The 26,160-nt window shown below is 38.1% G+C and overlaps 1 protein-coding gene across 1 annotated transcript in view; it reads right to left on the reverse strand.

Moving 5' to 3' along the window:
- C36H10orf67 (chromosome 36 C10orf67 homolog) overlaps window positions 1-26,160 on the reverse strand; it is a 163,030-nt gene that overhangs the window by 30,900 nt on the left and 105,970 nt on the right. Inside the window, 5 exon segments of the mRNA XM_058532821.1 lie at window positions 2,215-2,302; window positions 16,070-16,135; window positions 16,210-16,289; window positions 17,277-17,318; window positions 17,755-17,910. Of these exon segments, the coding sequence (XP_058388804.1) occupies window positions 2,215-2,302; window positions 16,070-16,135; window positions 16,210-16,289; window positions 17,277-17,318; window positions 17,755-17,910 (432 nt within the window).

Consider the following 26,160-nt stretch of genomic DNA (forward strand, 5'->3'; position numbering starts at 1 on the left):
TGTACACTTAAAAATGGTTAAGGTGGTAAATTTTATGTTATGTGTATTTTACCACAATTTTAAAAAAAAGTCTTGTATAGTCCTTTTACAAAAGATGGTCTAAGAATGGCCAATAAGCACATGAAAAGATGCTCAACATCATTAATTATCAGGGAAATGCAAGTTAAAACTACAGAGATACCATTTTAGGATGGCTACAACGTAAAAGCAGACAATATCAAGCTGGTGAGAACATGCAGCAAGAAGAACTCTCAAACACCGCCGGTGGGAGGGTAAAATGATACGATCACTTTGGAATACTGGCGATTTCTTATCAAGTTAAACACACATACTCCTAGGTCCCAGCCATTCCACTCTTACCCGAGTGTTACAAAAACGTATTTCCACAAATGACTTGTTCCAGAATGTTTAGAGCAGCTTTTTTTCAAAATAGTCCCTAACTGGAAACAGCCCAGGTGTCCATCAAGAGGAGAACGGATAAATAAACTATGGTGTATTCATACAACAGAATACCACTCAGCAATACAAAGAAACAATTGCTACCCATACACACCATTACATGGATGAATCTTAAAAGCACTATGCGGAGTGAGATAAGCCAGACATAAAAGAGTATATACTGTATCATTCCATCTACATACATTTTAGGAACAGGCAAGACTAACCTGTAGGGACAGAAATCAGAACCACGTTTGTTTGGCAGGTGATGTGGGTACGGTATTGTCTGGAAAGGGACATGAAGGAACTTGCACTGATGATGGAAATGTTCTACACCTTGACGTAGGTGATGGCTACACAGGAGAAAACTCTTCAAATCGTACACTTAATATTTGTGCTCTTCACCATATGTAAAATATACCTCAATCCTAATAGTAAACCTTTCCTTTCATAGCATTTATTCAAATACATAATTTAAAATTTGATGTTTACTGATTAATGTTCATCCTTCCTAAACGCTAAGTCAGGCACTATTCTAGGCTCTGCGAGTAAAACAGTTGACAAGGCAGACCAGTTCAAGATCTCATGGAATTTGTAGGCTGTAAAGGAAGGAGCCATACTTGTCACGTGCACTGTCTTATTCCCAGCACAGAACATGGTACTTGGTGCATATTTGTGCTCAATAAATATTTGTGGAGTGGAGGAGTGACTAGAGTGTAGGGGACCAAGGAAAAATGTGAATGTACCCAAAACTCACTCACTCACTCATCATTCTTTCTCTTTCCCTCTCTCTCCCATCTATTTTTCTTAAATATTTGCTATCCACTCTGCTGAGTGTCTCGAGTGCTTTTGTACTGTGTGGACGTATAGATAAGGATTTGTCAACCTGGAACCCCAGATAAGTAGTGGCACGTAGAAGCATTCTAGGTGTATTCTCTACTGGAGTACCATGCCCCCTCCATAGGAAGATAGACTGTATGATCATCTGAGGGCAGGCCAAGATTTTTCTCAAGAAAAAGACTGAATCTATTGATGTGCTTGGACTTGTATAATTTTAAGATTTTAAAAGTTTGTTTCACGAAGCTTGGACAATTCAAATTTCCACCAGGAAGTTTTACCAGATAATCCTAAAAAAGCCTGATTTTGAGTAGCTCAGCATTCTCACGGGTCTTCCAATATTTTATGTGTCCAGCTGATTAAATCTCTAAAATGAGGATTACTCCAATTGAAATTGTAACCTTTAGGTGAGAGGACGAAAAAAATCAAAAGAGGAAGAAAGAGACTATATATTCCTATGTATGTAGACCACTTTTGGAACATGTCAGGAATCTATTATTAAAATTCTCAGCAAGGTTCATATTGCTATGTAAATTCAGTTAAAAACTAGAAATAATTTAGTATTATCTTGCCAGTGTTCTTAAGTTCTTTGATCTCTTGCAGCAACTTAAATTTAGAAAATAATCTTAAAGTGAAAAATGCTGAAAAAAAAATTTTAAAGGAAGTGATTTTAGATTGTAAGCCTCTTGAAGCAAGAGACCATATTTTATATTTCTTGAGCCTTTTCCCTTTTGCGTGCTCTACTTTGGCAGCCCAGCGTTTGCGGGTTCCGATCCCGGGCACAGACTTACACACTGCTCATCAAGCCATGCTGTGGCGGAGACCCACATACAAAATAGAGGAAGATTGGCACAAATGTTAGCTCATGGCCAATCTTCCCCACCAAAAAAAAAAAAAAGAGAGAGAGACAAAGAGCATCTAAACATGATATGTACTTACAACATAATTGAAGGATGTGTCAGCAAGCACTGCAAACTGACGAAACAATGTGTGTCTAGTAAACATCTCGTTCTTAAGGACATGGAAGCTGAAATAAAAGAAACAGTGAAATTAAAACTTATAGAAATCAGAGGATAAAGCAAATCAGTATTATGTTCATGTGGCTAGGAACTAGAATTTTCAGTTCAAAGAAAATTCTAGAATTTTCAGTTCAAAAGAAAAGAGATACAAGTAAACATTTAAAAATATTAGCATGAACTTATTATTTCTTTCATTTTTAAAATTACATGTTTTCTAGCCCTGAAAAGGCACAGAAGCAACGGCAACACAGTACCAATGGGCACCCCTCAGGCCCAGACTGTGGTTTTATAAACATTTTTCCCTAAAATGAACCAGGGTATCTTTTATAAATGGCTGTTTCTAGATCTAAGGCGATAAATACATGTACAGGATGAGCCAGGGACATTTTATTGTTAAGGGAGTCATCAAAGATTATGTCAAAAGAACATAGTCACCTTGAAAGGGCCCCCATTGACTTAAGATTGGAGAAATTAAGCATCAAAAATAATGATTACAATGTATTGAAATACAACCAATATATTAAAAGTTTGAAAAATTTTCAGCCTATCCAGATTGCAAATGATGCTAAAATTAGGAGATTCACTATCAGGAAAGCATGCTCTGGAGGGAAAGCCAAGAATATGATGGATGACCATTGGTTAGCAACCAGGAAGGAACAGAAAAATCACAGTATCCGGTCACACAGAGGGTTCTTAGAGGAAACTGTGTGTGACTTATGGACTAAAACCACAATGAGGTACCACTTCACAGCTACTAGGATGACTAAAACCAAAAAGACAGACAATAATAAATGTTGGAAAGGATACAGAGAAACTGGAACCCTCATTCATTGCTAGTGGAATTGTAAAATGGTGCGGCTACTTTGGAAAACAGTTTGGCAGTTCCTCAAAATGTTAAACATAGAATTATCATATGACCCAGCAATTTCTTCCTAGGTACATACCTGAGAGAATTTAGAACATGTGTTCACACTAAAACCTGCCCATGAATGTTAATAGCAGCATTATTCATAGTAGCCAAAAAGTGGAAATAACTCAGATGTCTAATAACTGAAGAATGTATAAACAAAATATGATATATCCATACAATGGAATATTATTTGGCAGTCAAAAGTAATGAGGTACTGATAAATTCTACAACACAGATGACCTTGAAAACATTATGCCAAGTGAAAGAAGCCAGTCACAAAAGGCCACATATTGTATGATTCCACTTGAATAAAATGTCTGGAATGGGCGAATCCATAGAGACAGAAAGTAGATTAGTGGTTGCTAGTGGCTGAGAAAGAGGGGAATGGGAAGTGACCACTAATGGGTATGGGTTCCTTTTTGGGTTGATCAAAGTGTTCTGATTTAGACAGTGGTAACATATCACTTTTGACCCATCAAAACTACTAGGCATCTACCTTACAGAAATAATAGCAATAGTGCATTAAAAATACATGAGTATATTCAATGCAGCACTGTTTTGTTTTGTTTTGTTTGTGGTTTTTTTTTCTTTGATGAGGAAGATTGGCCCTGAGCTAACATCCTTGCCCATCTTCCTCTACTTTATATGGGATGCCACCACAGCATGGCTTGATAAGCGGTGCATAGGTCTGCACCTGGGATCCGAACCTGCCAACCCTGGGCCACCGAAGTGGAGCGCACGAATTTAACCACTATGCCACTGGGCTGGCCCCAGTGCAACATTGTTTATAATGGAAAAAAATTAAACAGCCTAACTAGTTGGAAAAATTATAATCTAACATATACGAGGACCATGTAGCCATCAAAATGAATGAGGTAGATCTAAATGTACTGATGGAGAAAGCTGTCCGAAATAGTGTTAAGTAAAAAGGGCAAATTTCAGGCTAAATGTGTACAAGATGATTCTAACTTTTGTAAAAATATGTTATACAGTAAATAATGCTGCAATGAACATGGGAGTGCAGATAAGTCTTCGATATCCTATTTTCATTTCCTTTGGACATGTACCAGAAGTGGAATTGCTGGATCATATGGTAGCTCTATTTTTAATTTTTGGGGAACTTCCATACTGTTTTGCATAGTGGCTGCACCAATTTACACACCCACCAACAGTGAATAAGGGTTCCTTTTTCTCTACATCCTCGCCATCACTTGTTATTTCTTATCTTTTTTTTTCGAGGAAGATTAGCCCTGAGCTAACATCTGTTGCCAATCCTCCTCTTTTTGCTGAGGAAGATTGGCCCTGGGCTAATCCGTGCCCATCTTCCTCTATTTTACGTGGGATCCTGCCACAGCATGGCTTGATGAGCGGTGCGTAGGTCTGCGCCGGGGATCAGAACCTGCGAACACTGTGGCTGAAGCGGAGTGCGTGAACTTCACTGCTACGCCATGGGCCCAGCCCCTACTTCCTGTCTTTTTGATGATAGACATTCTACCAGGTGTGAGGTGATATCTAACTGTGGTTTTGATTTGAATTTTCCTGATGATTAGTGATGGTGAGCACCTTTTCAGGTGTCTGTTGGCCATCTCTATGTTTTCTTTGGAAAAATGTCTGTTCAGTTCCTCTGCCTATTTTTTAATCAGGTTGTTTGAGTTTTGTTTTGTTTTTTGCTGTTGAGTTGTGTGTGTTCTTTATATATTTTGGATATTAACCTCTTATCAGATATATGATTTTCAAATATTTTCTCCCATTCTGCAGGGTGCCATTTAATTTTGATGATGACTTCCCTCGCTAGGCAGAAGCTTTTCAATTTGATGTAGTCCCACTTATTTGTTTTTGCCTTTGTTGCCTTTGCTTTTGGTGTCAAATCCAAAAAATTACCACTAACACTGATGTGAAGGAGCTTACCCCCTATGTTTTCTTCCAGGAGTTTTACAGTTTCAGGTCTTAAATTTAAGTCTTTAATCCATTTTGAGTTGACTTTTGTGTAAGGGTAAGATGGGGTTCCAGTTTCATTCTCTTCCATGTGGCTGTCCCGTTTTCCCAACACCATTTATTGAAGAGATTGTCCTTTCCCCACTGAATATTCTTGGTTCCTTTGTCATAAATTAATTGACAATACATGTGCGGGTTTATTTCTGGGCTCTCTATTCTGTTTTATTGATCTATGTGTCTGTTTTTATGCCAATACCATACTGTTTTGATGACTATAGCTTTGTAATAGAGTTCGGAATCATGGAACGTGATGCCTCTAGTTTTGTTTTTTCTCAAGATTACTTTGGCTATTTGGGACCTGTAGTGGTTCCATATAAACTGTACGATTGTTTTTTCTATTTCTTTGAAAAATGTCATTGGAATTTTATAGGGATTGCATTGAATCTATAGATGGTTTTGGGTAGTATGGACATTTTAACAATATTAATTCTTTCAATTCATGAGCATGGAGTACCTTTCCATTTATATGTACTGTCTTCAATTTCATTCATCAATGTCTTATAATTTTCAATGTACAGATCTTTCACTTCCTTAGTTAAATTTATTCCTAAGTATTTTATTCTTTTTGATGCAATTGTAAATGGGATTGTTTTCTTAATTTCTTTTTCTGGTAGTTTATTGTTAGTGTATAGAAATGCAACTGTTTTTTTGTATATTGGTTTTGTATCCTGCAACTTTATTGAATTTGTTTATTAGTTCTAAGTATTTTGGTGCAGTTTTTAGGGTTTTCTACATAAAATATCATGTCATCTGCAAATAGAGACAATTTTATTTCTTCCTTTTCAATTTGGTTGCCTTTCTTTTATTTCATTTATATATTTTTTTATATATTTAAAGCAGGAAAAGTGTTCTGACAAATAGAAAACTGACACAGGATATTGTAAACTATAATTTGCATCCATAACAATCTAAAACCCCAAATCGGGATGCTAACAGGTGGAAAGGGGGTGAAAAGGGAAAGGAAAACTCAGAGGTGTATAAGAGCAAACTAAGCTATTTGACTTGTTTGGGAAAGATATAGAAATATTGATAAGCTTAACAAGTTCGTAGGAGAAAAATAAGCTAAGTATGGAAATGACCTGAATGTCTATTAACTGGTGAATGAATAAATAAATTGTGATATATCCATACAATGGAAGATTACTCAGCAATGAAAAAGAACAAATTACTGGCAGGCAATGCAACAAGATGGAGTAATCTCAAAGGCATTATGCTAAATGAAAAAAACAGACATGAAAGACTACACACTGTGTGATTCAATTTATCTGACATTCTAGAAAAGGCATTGCCTACAGTAATAGAAAATAGATCAGTGATTGCATGGGGTAGAGGGTGACTGGTTGCAAATGAGTATGCAGACTTATAGGTATGATGGAAATATATATCATATCTCATTTGAGATGTTATATAGCTTTATGCATTTATCAAAACTCCATCAAACTGTATACTTTAAAAGGGTGAATTTTATTATATATAAATTATATCTCAATAAGTCGAATATTAAAAAAGGAAAATCAGGCCATTAGGATAGCATGCAATTCAAGAAAGAGTGATAAACAAATAAAATATCCACATAAATACAATCTGTAAATAATAACAATAGTAGTTCTAATTTGTGGGTTTAAAATACTATAACTAAAATACTGGACAAAAATATTCCATAATTTGGGAGAATAACGATTGGAGCTAAAGTGTTCCAAAATCTTTACATTATTCAGGAGGGAGTCATGGTGATATTTAGCTACAGAGTTTATTAAGTTTAATATACATGGCAAATATTCAAGGATAACACTCAGAATAGAAAGGTATAAATTCCAGTAGAGAAAAACTAGAATTAAAAAAATGAATTATTAAAACACAATCAACATGAAAAATGGTAGCCTATCAATGTAATTCACTGGATTAATGGACCAAAGAAGAACTATCCCATGATAATCTCAATTATCTCAATTTTTTAAAAGTCCAACCCCTATTAATGACAAAATCTCATGGAAAACTAGAAACAGAAGGAAAGCTCCTTCATTTGATAAAATTATCCACTAAAAAAACTACAGCAATGAAGAAACTTACAATGCCTTCCTTTTAAAATTGGGACCAAAATAAGGATGCCAGGTCTTACCATTTCTGTCTATATAGTATTGGAAATCCAGGCAAATGTAGTAAGAAAAATAAAGAAACAATATAAGAATTTGAAAAGAAGATATACAAGGGCCATTATTTGCAGAAGATATGATCATCTACATAGAAAAGGGGACAGATCAACAGCAAGATGACTGTATATAAAAGCAACTTACACATAGGATTAGTGTTTTACAATAACCAAATAGCAACTGTAATAGAAAATAAGATACCTCACTGTAGCAAAAGCATAGTAAAGTATCTAGGAAACAAAGCTCAAGACTTTGATGGAGAAAGCTTTAAAACTCTTATTAAAGGATGTAAGGACATAAAAAAGATATGAATTAATGGAGAGATATACTATGTCATGTGCTGAATATAGACGTTTTGGTCAATGACAGACCACATATACGACGGTGGCCCCATAAGATTAGGACCATCTAGCCTAGGTGTGTAGTAGGCTGTACCATCCAGGTTTGTGTGAGTACCCTCTATGATGTTCGCACAACGATGAACTCGCCTATCAACGCATGTCTCAGAACGATCCCTGTTGTTAATTGACAGGTGACTACATAGATGGGATGACTTGACATTATTTAGATGTAAATTCTCCTCAAGTTCTTCTTCAAATTATGGTAATTCTAATAAAACTCCAGCATGACTTTTGAGTACTTAGTAAGTCAATCTAAAGTTTACATAGAAAAATAAATATCTACGAATTACTAAGTCAATTCTGACAGAGAAAAGCAAATAGGAGAAAAAAACCATCCTAGATATTAACATATACCACAAAAATCATAGAAGAAGAACAGTTTGGAAAGGAAAAATAATAGACAAATAGACTAATGGAACAGAATAAGGAACAGTGACACAGATTCAGGAATATACTAGAACACAATATGTGCAGAAATGGCACCACCACCCAGTGAGGAAAGGGTGGGTTGTTTGGTAGACGGTGTTGAGGAAAAATACTTCACATCATATACGATGGACATCTCTCAATAGAGTCAAGAGCTAAATGTGAAAGGTAAATCAAGAAGGCTTTGCGTAAAAATGTGGGAGCATATCTCCATGGAGGCGGAGAAGGACTTTCAAAACACAAACCTAAGGCAAAAATATTGATGGGTAAAAATTACAATACAATAATTTCTGTACCATCAAGGACAGCATATACAAAGTTAATAGACTGGGAAAAGATACTTTTAACATCTAAAATTGACAAGTACTTAATAATAAGAATACACAAATAAATTTCACAAGCTGACAAGAAGGCAAAGGATGGAAAAAGGTAGTTCACAAAAGAGGGAAATCCTTCAGAGGGGAAAACATCAGATTGAAAAAACACTTTGAAAGTCGGATATTACCAAATATTAGGACTCAATCTTTGAACCTCTCTCTGTTTCTCTACCAACACTCACTCTTGGCTGGTCTCCTTTAATCTCATGGCTTTACACATGATCTATACTAAGGCATCCCAAATTTACGCCTCCAGCCTAACCTTTCTTCAGACTCATATGTTCATGACTGCCTAGTTGACATCTACCCTTAGGTGACTAACAGCCGTCTTAAACTTGAAATATCAAAAACTGAGCTGATTTCTGGCCAAAATGTGCTTGATTGTCTCAGTTGAAGGCAACTTTCTCATTGCCTAGGTAAAATCCGTGTAATCATCCTTGACTTTCTCTCTCACCTCATCTCCTATCTTTCAACACATCCCCTTGGGTCTACTTTCAAAATATATTCCAAATTTAATCATTTCTCAACACCTCCACTGCTCCATCCCAGTCAAACCACCATTGCGTTTTGCTGAAGAGAAGCAAATTATTTCCAGAACTTATAACTTTTCTCCCTGCTTTTCCTTTGGCCTCTTATCAACACAGAAGCCAGAGCAATGCTTTTAAAACATTAGATCAGGCTGGGTCTCTCCTCAGTTCAAGACTCTCCAATGAGGTTTTAGGGCACCAACTCATTATTCTGAATATTGACAAATAAAGGGAAAGAGTCAAGCATTGATCTTGCTTTTTCTGTTATCAACTTGACTTAACATAAGTATCGCCATGTTTGTGCGCTTGGTGACCCTAGGAAACCAGCCACACTAAAAGAATACAGAGAAGCTGCTTGTGGTGGGAACTGGCCCTTCTCCCACAATGCTAGCTGCAATTATTTAGGTTATAAAACTCCTGGGATGTCAAGGACAGGCACAGACCGGCCATCTATGTGAGTCCGAGATAAGTACCAGGAGTTACAGAGCACGTACACATGCGATAACAGCGGGAAGGAAAAACACCAAAAGTTCACATAGAGATGGTCTCTACATAGAAACATGCATAAAAGCAACTCACAATTCTGCTTGGGCGAGAGTCTCATCTGTCGGGGGGGACATCTTGCCCAGGACCGCTGTCGATCGAAACTCCCACCTAGCCATGTCAATTCAAAGGACTCTCCCCGGTGTAAGGGTGTGGATGTTGCGAGTACCGGATCTGATGTTTTCTCTTTTCGGTCAATCTGATGTTTCTTTTTTCAGTTGATCTGATGTTATTTTCCTTCGGTCGGTCTGATGTTTCCCTTTTCGATCGATCTGATGTTTTTCCCTCTTAATATTTGACCTATTTGGATGTGTTTGCTACCTTTGCCTTTACCCTTCCCTATGCAGTAAAGTACACATTCAGTCCCTTCGTCTGGGTTGAAAAGTTTCCTTTTATGTCTCCGATCAAATCCACCAAACCTCCCAAAACACAGCTACAATTCAGGGTAATCAGATAGTTGGGGGAAATTTTTTCTTTAATAGAATATTAGCTAATAAATGCAGAAGGAAAGATAGAGTATCACCAATTTGCAAACCCTAATGAAATATGGGACATGGTTTATGAACATCGATGGATGCTAAAATTTAGAGAAAGGTCAATGGTGAACCTTTAAATGTATGAATTAGGCTGATAACACTTGAATAAAATAATACAGCCAGACACTGTGTGCCTTGTGACGTGATGCAATAGGAATTACATAGCACTTCCACTGAAGTCGTCTTGCCTAATATATCGAACCTGAATCTAATCAAACCTCTAGATTTAAAGATCAGTTTGTAGGAAATACAGCAGATAGAAGAACATATTAAATGATCACACACTCACACACACACACACATACACACACACACAAACAATCAGCCAAATCCAGAATGAGAAACATTCTACATAACAAATGAGCATATTTCTCCAGCAAATCAATAGACTGGAAAGAGTGGGGAGGAAAGTGGGACCATCATAGAAAAAAAGATTTAAGGGAAATAACAGCCAAATGCAGTGGTCCACTGTACCTGAATCTGGATTTAAATAAACAACCATAAAAGATTCCTTTGAGATAATCTAGAAACTTGAATATGATTTGGTCATTAAATAATACTAAAGAATTTATATTGCTAACTTTATTAAGTGTGATAATGGCATAGCAAATATGTAAAAAAGAATGTTTTCTTATCAACTAAAAACAAGCTTCTAGTGATTTCCCATTTCAGAGTGAAACTCCAAATCTTCTTTCTCCCTGCTCTTTGATACTTCTCACTCCTCACTCTACTCCAGCCACCTGGCTTCCTCACTGTTCCTTGAACATACCAAGCAAGCTCCTATCCCAGGGCCTTTGCACGTGCTGTTCCTTCCTCCTGGAGTGCTCTTCCGGATAATCACATGGCTTGCTCCCTCATTCATTCAAGCCTTTGCTCAAACATCACCTACTAGACAGGCCTTCTCTAAACTAGCAACCCCTGCCCCATCCTGCAGGGGCACAATGTGTCATATAATATGACATATTACCTCATGTAATATGTAATAATCTGACATTATATATTCACTTGTTTATTGTGTCTCCTCCCAATAGAAGGTAAGTTCCAAGAGGGCGGGGACTTGATGTATTTTGTTTACTGCTCTAGCTCCAGAGTCTAGAAAAGGGAAATAGTAACCTTACTGGGCTGCTATTGGGAGTGTAAACTGTTATAGCCTTTCTGGAGAACAATGTAGCCTGCATACCATGACTGGGGTGACCATTTGACTTATCATCCAAATGAGGACACATTTGAGAATGGAAGGAAATGTTATTGATAATTACACTGAACAACCAGCTTAAACCAGAATCATGCTGGGCAAAGTAAGATGCTTGTTCACCATCATAGGACCAACAACCCTACTCCATTGGTACCAAAGGAACTCTCACCAAGACTTAAGAGGATGAGGGGTCACAGGGAGCTGGAGGAAACCTGGCTGTCCACCACTAGAGGAGGAGATTAGTGACATGAGGTAAAGACATATTAAGGAGCATTATGCAGTGGTCAGAAAAAAAGAATCAACTCTACACACAGCAATATGAGTGGAATTTTTAAAAAATAGTGTGGCATAATCTTCAATTTTATAAAAATATGTGAATGACTTCATAGTTTGAGATACAAGAGTGAAGATGTTCAGGCTACTCTGCCAGTTTGAAATTGCATTCGTGTTAACCATTTCATGGCAGGCATCTTTGAGATTAATCGTTTTGTTGCACGTATACGAGCAAAGAGGACTCTTTGGATTTTTCACCTAATGTAACTTTCCTAGTTGAAGAAGCTTGCTTGAGAAAGGATCTGTATCCAAATAACTAGAAGTACATCTTCTGAGAAGTAGGCTAGATAAACTGGGGGGAGTACTTTGGGTTAAGATATTTAGGAATGGATTAATATATGCCAAGAATGAAGCAAATTAGGAGGCAGCCTTAGCTAAGAAGGGAAGTTGGAAAAAATCAGACAGATCTAAGTTCTGGGTTTAGCTTGTGATCTTAATATCCTTCTTCCCGCACTCAGCCTAGGAAACCACAAGAATCAGAAAAAAGTACTGCTGTACCCTTCAGAGATACTGGACCTCTCTCCACACTCTACCGTGCATCTCCACATTAACCCTGGAGTCCCCAGTTGCTGCTCAACGGGGATCCTACTTCTCTGATCAGCATCTCCAGACTGATAACCTTAGTTTGGTTATGTGCTTAGCTTCTTTTTCCCTTTTCCTTTTTTTTTAAAAATATACTTTATTTTTTAGAGCAGTTTTAAGTTCACAGCGAAATTGAGAGAAAAGTACAGAGATTTCCCATATACTCCCTGCCCCCGCATATGCACAGCCTCCCCCACTGTCAACAACCTGTACCCAAGTGGTACATTTGTCACAATCAATGAACCTACATTGACAGATCGTTATCACTCAAAGCCCCTAGTTTACATTAGGATTTACTCTTGGTGTTGTCTATTCTACAGGTTTTGACAAACATATAATTAGATCTATCCACCACTGTAGTATCATACAGAATAGTGTCACTGCCCTAAAAATTCTCTCTGCTCCACTGGTTCATCTCTCCCTACCGCCTAACCCCTGCCAACCTTTCATGCTTTTGTTCTTTCCATAGTTTTGTCTTTTCCAGAACATTACATAGTTGGATTAAATAGTATGTAGCCTTTTCAGTTTGGCTTCTTCAACTTAGTAACATGCCTGTCAGTTTCCTCCATGTCTTTTCACAGCTTGACAGTTCATTTCTTTTTAGTTTGAATAATACCCCATTGTCCAAATGTACCATAGTTTATTTATCCACTGAAGGACATCTTGGTTGCATTCAAGTTTTGGCAATTATGAATAAAGCTGCTGTTGCGTCTATCACCTTGAATTAACACTCGGTGATGCAACCAAATGCATTATGTCCCAATATTGTGTCCTAGTTAGTAGATTAAATGAGAAAACATAGAAAGTATGTAATAATACCGCCTCGGTCTTAAATATTTAGATATAAAGTCTGCAAAGACCAAAACTATGAATATAATTGTCAATATCTTGGTTAATAGCAAATCAATTTGAAGTAAAACGGAGACGCTCTTGTAAATGGTAGTTGAAGTACAGGATGAATCCACAGGGAGAGACACAAGGTAAACCTTAAACATGAAAGTGAGGGGGCCAGCCCGGTGGCATAGCACTTAAGTTCGCACACTCTGCTTTGGCGCCCGGAGTTTGCAAGTTCGGATCCCGGGTGCGCACCAACGCACCGTTCATCAAACCATGCTGTGGCAGTGTCTCATATAAAGTAGAGGAAGATGGGCACGGATGTTAGCCCAGGGCCAATCTTCTTCACACACACAAAAAAAGAAACAAAGAAAGAAAGTGAACCCCACAGAAATAAGTAAGAGAAAGACATTCTACGCAGTTTCAGAGATAGTCCAAAATCCATGTGTGGGGAAACGAAATTAAGTGTGTGTTTAAGCTTTCCTTTGTTCTCAGTCTCGTTTCATCTGTATTTATATTCTGTCCTTATAATAACTGTGGAGGTAGTTAGGGCAGGTATTAATACGCACATTTTTGGGGACTACATCAGACTAAAGAGCTTTGGCAAGGCAAAGGAAACCATGAACAAAACGAAAAGATAACCCACCAACTGGGAGAAAATATTTGCAAATCATATATCTGACAAGCGGTTAATTTCGAAAATATATAAAGAACTCATACAACTCAACAACAAAAAAACAAGCAATCTGATCAACAAATGGGGCAGAGGATCTGAACAGACATTTTTCCAAAGAAGACATACAGATGGCCAACAGGCACACGAAAGGATGTTCAACATCACTAATTGTCAGGGAAATGCAAATCAAAACTACAATGAAATATCACCCTACACCTGTCAGAATGGCTATAATGAACAAGATGAGAAATAACAAATGTTGGAGAGGATGTGGAGAAAAGGGAACCCTCAGACACTGCTGGTGGGAATGCAAACTGGTGCAGCCACTATGGAAAACAGTATGGAGATTTCTCAAAAAATTAAAAATAGAACTATCATATGATGCAGCTATCCCACTACTGGGTATTTATCCAAAGAACATGAAATCAACAATTCAAAAAGACTTATGCACCCCTATGTTCACTGAAGCATTATTCACAACAGCCAAGATGTGGAAGCAACCCAAGTGTCCATCGACAGATGACTGGATAAAGAAGATGTGGTATATATATACACACACACACACACACTACGGAATACTACTCAGCCTTAAAAAAGACAAAATCGTCCTATTTACAACAACATGGATGGACCTTGAGGGTATTATGTTAAGCGAAATAAGCCAGAGAGAGAAAGACAAATGCTGCCTGATTTCACTCATATGTGGAAGATAAACAAACACATGGATAAAGAGAACAGATTGGTGGTTACCAGAGGGGAAGGGGTGGGGGGTGGGTGAAAGGGGTAAAGGGGCACATATGTGTGATGATAGATGAAAACTAGACTATTGGTGGTGAGCACGATGCAGTCTATACAGAAACTGACAAATAATAATGTACACCTGAAATTACACAATGTTATAAGCCAATATGACCTTGATAAAATAATTGAAAAAAAATGCGCCTTTTTCAGAGCACAGAGTAGTTATCAGCACAGATGTGAAACACAAGCAGGAGTGCAAAGCAGCATGTTTTAGCACAAGGAGGAGATCTCTCAGTCACCATCTGGTGGTGTTTCTGTCATGTGGATTCTTGGTGTGCCATCGAGGATTATTTCAGTGTAATGTATACAGCAGCGTATAGAATTTTCTACACACACACATATAATACACAGTGTTTGCTTATGAAATGCAGAGCAAACGTTGGGCATTATCGTCCCATGAAGTCATGTGTGACCTCAAGCTTGACCTATGACATCAGACGAAAACTGAACCCATCTTGTCTTGAATGATGCTTGACTATGAGGAAATCTTGCAAAGCAACTTCCAATATGTGACAAAGAAGAGAATCTGGGAGAAATTACGGCAGGAAACAAGAGAATAGAATATAGATTTTTTTTTTTTTGTGAGGAAGATCAGCCCTGAGCTAACATCCATGCTAATCCTCCTCTTTTTGCTGGGGAAGACCGGCCCTGAGTTAACATCTATTGCCAATCCTCCTCCTTTTTTTCCCTTTTTCTCCCCAAAGCCCCAGTAGATAGTTGTATGTCATAGCTGCACATCCTTCTAGTTGCTGTATGTGGGACGTGGCCTCAGCATGGCCGGACAAGCGGTGAGTCAGTGCGCGCCCGGGGTCCGAACCTGGGCCACCAGTAGCCGAGTGCACGCACTTAACTGCTAAGCCACGGGGCCGGCCCCAGAATATAGATTTTTAACATGAACATGTTAAGACAGGGGGAAAAAAGCAGGCAATTTTCTCTACTTAACATTGCTTTTAGTCTTTTCAGAATTTTCCAGTGTCACTTTCTCCATTTTTAGAAAGACAAAGATAACACAGGGAAGAGAAACTAAAATGTTTATGTGAATGAGAAATAGATCTGAGAATTAAGGAGGTGGTGTTGTTTTGTCTGGAAAAGGGAAGAGGATCTAGTATATAAAGCAATTTTACAAAGAAGATAAAGACCAGTTAAACATTATTATGTGCAAATGAGCCGAAGGACGTTTTAATAGCCTGGTGGGGGAAGCGACTGTGTAGGTCTAATTAGACCAGGTATCAAGAGAGTCTGTCTGTCCCGTTGACCTTTAAAGTTGAAACACTGAGATGGGGAATGAAACAGATACTTGAATTATTTTTTCTTCGAAGTAACTTTGACTACTCTTCTATTTTAGGTCAATTATTTTACATTTCTTATTAAAAGTGCACAAGGGTATTTTATCCTAGTTAATATGTACAGAAAAATACAAGGCTCCCAATTTCCTTAAAAGATAGTTATATTTTTATAAATAGAATTTGTATATATCACTACACTATACCTGTTCCTGAGAACAAAGAATTTCCTTTCCCAGATTTTGTTTATCCGTTCTGATTCCTTCCTAAACCTGTAATAGATTTGTAGATGGTTAAATATTGTATTAGCTACAAATGAACAATTATGAATCATTATTACCAGTACCTTTCTGTCTTCTTTTTCTCATTCTCTAAATTAGCCTTTAATATTTCTATTTGCTCCTCCAGAAAACGTTTGTTTTCAGTCTTTCAATAGAAAACACATCACAAAGTTAATTACATGAACAAGACACCCAGTTTCTCCATAAATCTGAAAGACTATTTCTATTAAATAGCGTGCATAGTCTAACTACTATCAAAAATCATTTGAGGGGGCCGGCCCCATGGCGTAGCCATTAAGTGTGCTCGCTCCGCTGCTGGTGGCCCGGGTTCAGATTCCGGGCGTGCACCGACGCACCGCTTGTCAGGCCATGCTGTGGCGGCATCCCATATAAAGTAGAGGAAGATGGGCATGGATGTTAGCCCAGGGCCAATCTTCCTCGGCAAAAAGGGGAGGATTGGCATAGATGTTAGCTCAGGGCTCATCTTCCCCACAAAAAAAAAAAAAAAATCATTCAAGGGAACAATGCATTACATTGACTTGCAAATTCTCATAAAATGGAAGAATTTAAGATTTTATGCCTCCATTTCCTGTAAATGATTCACTTAAAGGCAGCCAGCACTAGACAATACTATGAAGCAACTAAAATTTATTTTCATCACTCCACCCCTACTAGGTATCCTTTTTTCTAAATCTTGTTTTCCCTCTCCTACTTGTGGCCTCTCCAGCTCTACATCACAGGCTGCAGTTGTCCCCGGTTACTCTATTTCCTCTTTCTATCAAAACTGTTCTCAGGAAAGGATCTGACCAACTCAACCACATTGGAGCTTTATGTCATTTCTCAGTAAGGTTTATATTTTACAAGGGGACAAGTTTAGCCAAAGGAATGAATCTCTAACAGTGGAATTGTGCATGTAATAAATGAGAGAGATTTCTTTGGGTGCAGCAGGAACGTATCCCAGAATCATACTCTAGAGGCAATCGGGTCCTCTATCTCTCCCTAAGACTGATTCTTGGTATAGCTTTCAAAATCATTGCTACTTTTTAAGAATAGCCCACAGCAATATAAACAATAATTAGATTAATAATGGTCATATTAGTCATTATTATACCATAGCCACTGATTGTTTTACCGTCTTTTCTTTATGCACCACAACCGGTGTTGCATACCTAACCTGGTAAAAAAATAAATAAATAAAGGTAAATAAACATTTTAAATCAATGCCTAAAGATGATGTTTTTCTGCAGCTTATCAAAAGGCAACTGACACTTGAAATACACAAACCATAGTCCCACAGGGGTCTCCTCTGCCTTATCTAATTTATAAATCTAGTGTTTACACACTGCATGTGCATTTGGACAATTACAGCCCATTAAAACCAACTTTCTTACTACTATTTTTTAATTACTCTGTACTTGTATATTGGTCAAATTTTACCATTATACTTTTTTTTAATGAAATGGACAGTTATCACCTAGTGAAGTCACAAGCCCTAAAAAAACCTTTTATTTTAAATGATCATTAAGATGAATTTTCACTACTATACCGCTCCGATGATGAGGAAAGCAGACAGCAATGAGAAAATATACTGAATGTAAAAATCGTTTTACCGTCACTACTTTCTCTACAATAGGCCCTTGATCTGTTGACTGTCCTGGTGGGGTGGGCTCTGCCGTGGAGCGCCTGGCGTCAGGTCTGGAGCCAGCTCTGGAGCCGGATCTGGAGCTGGATCTCGAGCCAGCTCTGGGAGTAGGAGCTACAGGGCTCTGCAGAACAAAGTAAAAGGAACCGAGCAATCAGAACTGAGGGCTGAGAAGAGAGAGAGAGAAGGAGAGAATGGCCAGGCAAGACCACAAGACTGCAGTGCTAGCGTGTGGTGAAAGCGTGGGTGACCAGTGCCAAGGGGAGATGTCGAATATTCAATTTGAAATGGCATCTTGGTGGTGTAAACTGTCCCTGTCACTTACCTTCTTCAGCCTCCTCAAACTTACATATTCAAAGGTGTCGTGTGACTGGGTGCTTTTAGTAGAAATCATAGAATTGGATTGAATTGAGTGTCCGATTAAACAAAACTGGGATGACAAGCAGAGCCCAATGAGATTCAGAAACTCAGTTCAATGAAAGAAGGAGCCCAGACACAGCGACAACCGCCAGAAGATGCCCTGGGCATCTGCAGAAACCGTGGGACACGCGGTAGGCTGCCACATGGCACAGAAGGTGGGTTTGAGCCAATTTTACTTACATCCGAAGGGGCAGAGAGAACTCAGCTGACATTACCTGCCACATACAAAAACAACAAAATCTGTTAATACCAGCCATAAAAACTATAATTTCTTGGGTGCCTGCTACGTGCTGGGTGCTTCCCATATATTACTATTTATTTCTATATACTAACCTATTGACTTCTTCATTCATATTACTTTAGATTTTTAATGATAGATAATGCATGCACATATTTTAAAAATAAACTACAAACAGTAGATATGAACATAAACTCTGACTTCCCAGAAGCCAAGGGTTTTGTTTTGTTAACTTCAGTTTTTCTCATTGTTATCATTATAAATAAATAATAGCCTTTATTGATTCAGACTCCCCACAAATAAAGATTAAGAATTTAGAGCACACATTATCTTCCACCTTCTCTCTCTCTCACACATGCCCGAATTTTTATTTGCAAATGTTTCCCTCTTATCATGGTTGCCTTTATTATAATTTCAATACATGTAAACTTCTATATCTTGAGTTATAGCTCCCTGCTGTGAAAGATGGGAAATTTATTTACGCTTTTTTTTCCCAACACCCTTCACTCCCTCGACCACCCAGTTTTTAGAAGGAATGTTTTTACATTGTTAATATCTGTAGATTGTTCTCTAACTATAATTAACTCCTCCATGCTTTATCTATACATTGTTTCTAAAAACAGAAATCTAGTAAATAGCATTTACAATGTGTTTATGTCAATGTTATTTACTATAGGACCAAGTAGTGTAACTGGATCCATAGAGAAGGAAATGTAAACTTGTTACTAAACTTTGCGCTGAAAGGAGACTCTTCCAAGGGTTAGTTAATGTTTCAACTTTTAATTTTTTCTAGCTTCCCTCACTCTTGAGTCATACGTGGTTTCTTCTTTTTCCTGTGTCCATATCATCCTGCGTATTGTTTGGTTAGAATATTTCTCGAGTTATTTTTTAATTTTTTTGGTGAGGAAGATCAGCCCTGAGCTAACTTTTATTGCCAATCCTCCTCTTTTTGCTGAGGAAGACTGGCCCTGAGCTAACATCCATGCCCATCTTCCTCTACTTTATATGTGGGACGCCTGCCACAGCATGGCTTGACAAGCGGTGTGTAGGTCTGCCCCCGGGATCCGAACCTGCGAACCCCAGGCCGCCAAAGCGGAGCGCTCGAACTTAACCGCTATGCCACCGGGCCAGCCCCAATATTTTTTTTCATACAGGTTCCGTGAATGAAAAACTTTTTGAGTTTTTACATGTTCAAAAATATCTTTGTTTTTCTTACATACTCAATTGATATAATCAATATAAGAATTAGGGCTCAAACATTTTTTTTCCTTTTGAAAACTTTGCTTTATTTTCTTGTAGCAATCAGTGTCCCTGATGAGAAGATTAGTGTTTCCTTCTTTTGTTCCATTGTAGATAAACTCTTCTTTTCCCCTCTTTTTAATTCTTAGAGACCTAAAATTTCACCAGGACGTACCTACTGTTTTCATCAATTCTAAGACACATATTTCCAGTCGCACTCAGCATTTTAACATCTTTGAAATTGAGATGTCTTACAGTTGGTGTGTATGTCACGATTTAATTGAAAGCAGTTTTTCCTTGCTAGTGGTACATAAAATAATAGTGTGTCTTACAACCAGTGGCATCTGAGACTTGATAAAATACAGTAGATATTCTGCTTTTCTTTTTAATTCTGCTTAGCGCATGGTGGGCCTTTCCATCTGAATGTTAATGTTCTTTCCTCTTAGCTCATGGAAATGTTCTTTTATTTCTTTTATTACTGTCTTACTTCCACTGTATCTGTTTTGCTTTCTTAAAACTCTGTTAAGAAAGTATTCAACCTCTTGGATCTATCCTCCGTGTTTTAACTCTTCTTGTGATTTCTGTCTGCTATTTTACACTATGTTCTGAAATCTTTTTTTCACTTTCTCTTCCAGACTGTTAATTAGGTGTTCTGCTATGTCAATTTTATGACTCAGCCTGCCCATTGCCATTTTTTTTATTTGTTACTTCCAAGAAATTGTTCTTTTCCTCAGACTGTTCCTTTTTCATAGCAGCCTGTCCTTGCTTAATGGATAAAAGTTTCTCTCGAATGTTTCCCAAAATGTATTTATTTTTAAAATGTCTTTTAAGTTCTTGTCTATGCCCTGAATTAACTGTTTCCTACAGGGCCAACGGCTTTGTTTGTTCTTTTACTCACTAAATATTTACTGACTTCCTACCATGTGCCAGGAAACATTCTAAGCACTGGAGAAGCGACAGAAAAGAGAACAGGGCTGAAGTAGAGGAGACATATTTGGGAGGAATTAGGAAAGAGGCAGAATTTAGGGCACTTTTTGAGTGAGAAGAGAAATGCCTGTAATTTCTTATTTGGGCAACCAGATGGAGAATGGCACCATTCACTAAGATAAACACATAATAGGAATTGGGACAATTTTGTATGCTAGTTTTCCCTTTTTTGGGTAAATTCAGATTCAGACATTTTGAGTTTGAGATGCTCGTGACACATTCAAATGAAGACACACAATAGGCAACTGGGAGAAGGGCATGGAATGTGGGAGTGAGGTATATCCTAGAGACGTAATTGGGGCATCGTCAGTATATTACTTGAAGCTAAAGACTTGGATAAGGCCTTTCATGAAATTTCTGGAAAGAGAAAAGCAGAAGGTCAGGGATGGAAGCCTGTGCCCAGGTTTGGCTGATCTGTAGCTCTGATTTATCCCTGTCTGATCAGATATTTCTCAGGACTGACTTAATCCTGAACCTGGGCCCTAACCCACTGCTCTTACCTTAGTTCTCTAAACTCTGACTCTGACTCCATCAGTCCCCACAGTCCGGGAGAGCCCTTTGGTGGTCCTAGAGCTACCCAAGTAATGATTCCCTTAGTTGTCTACACAGTACCTCAAACTTCCTACAGGAAACTACCACCTACCACCACCAGGATAGGGGCTCAGTCTTCCCGAGGCCCATGTGATAAGAAGTTAGCCCAAAACAAAGCCTAAGGCACAACGTCACCAATTTAACAAAAACAGTGAAAGGTCTTTGTTATCATTAGCCCTTCTTGGCTTTAAAAGAGTGAGAGTCACCGAGTGTCATTGTTGGAAGACAGACACTTTTGGGGATCCTTATACCTATTTTTTCTCAAACAAAAGGCACAATTCACTTGGACTGCCTCTCTGCCCAGGGCACAGGAGTACGGAGTGAGTCCCCCACCATTTGGAGAAGAATGGACCAAGGAAATCACCAGGGTAAAGCCCCAAGCTTTGGAGGGCATGTACCAGTATGCCAATGGGAAAATTAACCCAACTTCTAAAAATTAATCCACAGAAAGTTAGAAAAACAAATTGGTAAAATAAGTTTCCATGTAGAAAGACATTTATATTTATTTATTTCACTATACCCAAAGTCACACCAGTAATTGAAAGTTTATAAAAAAGACTCTGTGTTTAAATTTGCTTACAGTAAAAATTAGTCCCAATTTTCAAGGCTCCCTTTTCCTGACTTTTACATAATGATCAACTCTGTAATAACCAAAGATAAGACTGTGTAAAGCCTATCTCCTGTAGAGCAAATAATTATTCATTCTCTCCAAGAGACAATACTCTTACAATGACGAAGATAGCGTCTCTTTTCATTAAAAACCAAGCACCACATGTAGACTAGAGTGTTTGCCCTCCAGTTTGAGCTGAACTTTCAACTTTGCTGCAACACGTTATATTGAATCCTGGCTCTGTGCACATTAAACTGTCATTTTGTTTTGTCAGCTGCTGACATTCCAGTTTCTCGGAATACACATGCTGGTCTTTGTGTGGCTACTTCATTGACAGGTGCAAACATCGGACTGCTAAACAATAGACAGAGGTGAAAATGAATGGTAATATTAATATAAGAGTAGATAACTCCCTAAGTAGGAAAATGTAAATTAAGTAATTATAAAGATAAAAAATTGTGCTTAGAAATAAGTTATTATAAATAATTCTTATTTTCTTTTGAATTTGTATTATCTTATAACTAAAAATTCATAAGATTAAGAAATATGGTTCATTTATAACAGAAGTTATGATTCTTAAATTTTTTCTCATTTTTAAGCACTTAAAACATGTTTTAAAAAATCAACATTTAATAAGTATAATCTTCTAAATTAGGAATCAACAGCCAAGGTTTGTAATAACAGAAGAAGTGCAATTATGTTTATTAGCTGTCAAAGATCAACCATATTCCTTATCATATCCTTTTTCTTTTTTTCTTTCAGTGAAAGAGTCATTAACTTCTTTTATTTCTCCTACTTTCAACACACATCCTTCTTCTGAAACCTTGGCAATTTTCTCTGGGTTTAATGCCTCCTGGCCTCTCTCATTTAAACCATTAAATATGTCACTATCAAAACAATCTTTCTAACTCATCATGAAGAAAGATAATCTTCTGTCCGTAACATTTCATTATTCTTGATTTTTATATTAGCATTTTTTTTCTTTTTACCTTCGAAGCAAACAACTATTTTTGAACACCAGTAATGTGCCAGTGGGTGGTGGTTGGTGGTGGAGAGGAGAGAATGATACAACCACATGCAAACAGGAGAGCCAGCCTGTGGGCTTACAATCTGAAGAGAAGAGACTTGAGAATTAGGAACACAGAGAATAAAATATGAGGCTGTATGCAATCAAGCACTAATTGTTCTGTAGGCCAAAAGTAAAAAAAAAAACATTTATCTACATATATCACTAGTGAATTTTCTTCTAACAAAATTGGCAAGCTAGAGAATTCTTTCAAAAATAGGACAAGACTGCTCATTTGATGTGCCCCAAGAGTGCCACTTCATGTCTGCCAAGGGGCTCTGAAACACCTTGGCAGATGACTGGGCTAGGAAGCCTACAGAATCCACGCTGATCCAGGCTGTATGCAAACCTCAAGCATGTCTTCTCAAAGGCCCAGAAGGCTACAATAGTCTATGTGGGCGTGGCCTCCTCACCTGGCTCCATCATCCTAGACTATATGGTCACTGCAGGAAGTCAGCTACATAGAAGCGGCATACACATCTTCCATCAAACTATCCAATCTAAGAAATTTGTAATCAAAACTCTTCCACGTTGGGAATGTCTCTATTAGAGATGATGAAACCATTGTTTATAATAGCAAAAGAATAGTAACAATATCTCATGGAGGCACTAGTAGACTCATAGAGATTGGTTAAATAAATTGTGCTACTTCTGTGGAGTGAAATACTGTACATAATTGATTACATATATTCAGTGACATTGAACAATGTTATTCATATCTTGTGTATGCAAATCTGCATCAAGATTTGTCTGAAAGGATGGTCACAGAGATTTTCAATGATAAAAAAGAATCCTTCCACCCAGAGATAATCATTGAAAACCTCTGTGACCAGCCTTTCAGACAAATCTTGAGAAGGATTCTTTTTCTTTTTTTTTCTTTTGCTGAGGAAGATTTGCCCTGAGCTAACGTCTGTGCCAATCTTCCCCTATTTTATACGTGGGTCGCCACCACAGCATGGCTGATACGTGGTGTAGGTCCGTGCCCAGGATTCAAACCCGCGAACCCCGGCTGCCGAAGCAGAGTCCGGCGAACTTAACCACTACACCACAGGGCCAGCCCTGAAAAGGATTCTTTTTTAATTTCTTCTTTTGACATTTCTTTATTGAGCAAATTTTGTATAAGTAATAAGTATGAATCTGTTTTATAAAAAAAAAAATCAGACTTCTGGCTCCCACATGGGATGAAAAAAATGCCACTCCCACATTAACAAGAAAAATCCAGATATGCTACCAAATCACAACTTTTCTTGAACCCATCAGAGAACTGAGGTCACAAGCAGGTAACCTGAATTCCAAAGAGGAGTGAGCCCCTCCAAGGAGAGATGTGACGCATGAACAGTCTCATCTACAGCAGAAGCAGCACCATGCCAGCTGCAACAAGTAAGAAAAATAAGCTAAAATATAAAGAACTACTGAAAAGCAAGTGTGGGTTAGCAGAGGAGTCTGAAGTAGCTGAGGGAACATGTTAAAAGGGGAGTTCACACTCATAGCTCTTTTCCCTGTCTCCTACCAGCTGTTCATTGCAAAAATTCAGGGCAGGGCAGGAGACTTGTTGATGATGCAGGCTTGAGAAGGGGATCAGCTGCTGTTAAGAGAAAAGCACCCTCCTTGGGCCCTTCTATCCTAGGAAGGAAAAGTCTTAAGCCCCTGAGAGAGGGGAAGCAAACTCTCTGGCCAATAAGACTCAAAGAAAGTGACCAGTGGAGAGTTGTTAGGCACCAAGCCCCATCCACTTCTCCCAGGCTATCCTTCCTGGGAAAGAAAAGCTTTCAACTGCTGGGGAGGACAACATAGCCTCTCGGTCACAGGCATAGGTGAAGATATATTACTGCAGGGGGAAAAATAAAAGAAACATTCTCCTATCCTGGATAAGGGGTCAGTAATTGTCCTGGGCCTTAGAATATGTACTAATACCAAGTGGAGGTTTCCTATTATTGCAGGAGGGACAGGAAACTCCTGCCCAAGGTCAACTTCAGATACAAGGCAGAGGTAGACTGCCAGAGGGAAGAGGGGCAGGAATCCTGAGAAAGCCCACCTATGAGGGCCAGGCGCATGGTACTTCCCAAAGACTGAGTTTGGATTAGAACAACAACAAGACATCCCTTCCCTAACTTATGGAGAACCAAGCAATAGCACCATTACCAAGAGAGGGATAAGAGTACAGAGAAAGACATACTCCATGGCACAGGTGGACAGGTTCTGCTGAAAGCTGTGGGTGGAGCAGCACACAGAGAAAACTCTCTGTTACTCTAGTTCCCACTCTAAGCACATACCCACCACAAAAGGAATAGCAAAGCTGTGGTCCACTAGAAGGAACCATAGCAACAACCAAACTCAACTCAACTCAACTTCTGGTGAGATTGGCTCAAGCTCTTACAGTAACAGTATGATATAAGAAAAGGCATGCCATTTCCAGGTGAGAATACTGTTTACTTCAATCTCTACTCTTCCACACATGATGTCTGGCATTCAATCAAAAATCATGGGACAGACAAAAAGGCAAGGAGAAAAGAACCTGTCATCAAGAGACAAAACAATCAACAGAACTAGATTCAAAGATGACCCAGATTTTGTAACTATCAGATGGGGACTTTAAAATAACTATAATTGAAATGTTGAAGAACCTAGGAGAAAGGTAAACAACACACAAGATAGGTAATTTCAACAGAGAGATGGAAAATATAAAAAAGAATCAAACGAAAATACTAGAAATGAAAAAGACAACATCAAAGATAAAGAATTTCTTTGATCACTCATCAGTAGACTCAATATAGCTGAGGAAAAGAATTAGTGAATTTGATGGTAGGTCAAAAGAAATTCCCCAAACTGAAACACAAAGAGATAAAAGTAGTTCAAAATTAATGAGCATAACATCCAAGAGTTGTGGGACAATATCGAACAGTATCACACATGTGTAATTGGAGTATCAGGAGGAGAAGAGAGAGAGAATGGGGCAAAAGACATAATTGAAGATAATGGTGAAAAGATAATGAAAGACATCAAACCACAAAGTCAAGAGGCTCAATCAGGAGAGACAGAGATTGAGAAAGAAACAACAAACACCCAAAGACACATTATAGTCTAAGTGTTGAAAAGCAAAGATAAAGAGAAACTCTTGGAGGCATTCCAAAGTAAAAGACTTATTACAGACAAAGTTAAAATTTACAGTAAACTTTTCATCAGAAACTAGGCAAGACAAAAGACAGTGGAGTGACATCATCAA

This window comes from Diceros bicornis, chromosome 36 (genome assembly GCF_020826845.1).
Source record: "Diceros bicornis minor isolate mBicDic1 chromosome 36, mDicBic1.mat.cur, whole genome shotgun sequence".
NCBI lineage: Eukaryota > Metazoa > Chordata > Mammalia > Perissodactyla > Rhinocerotidae > Diceros > Diceros bicornis.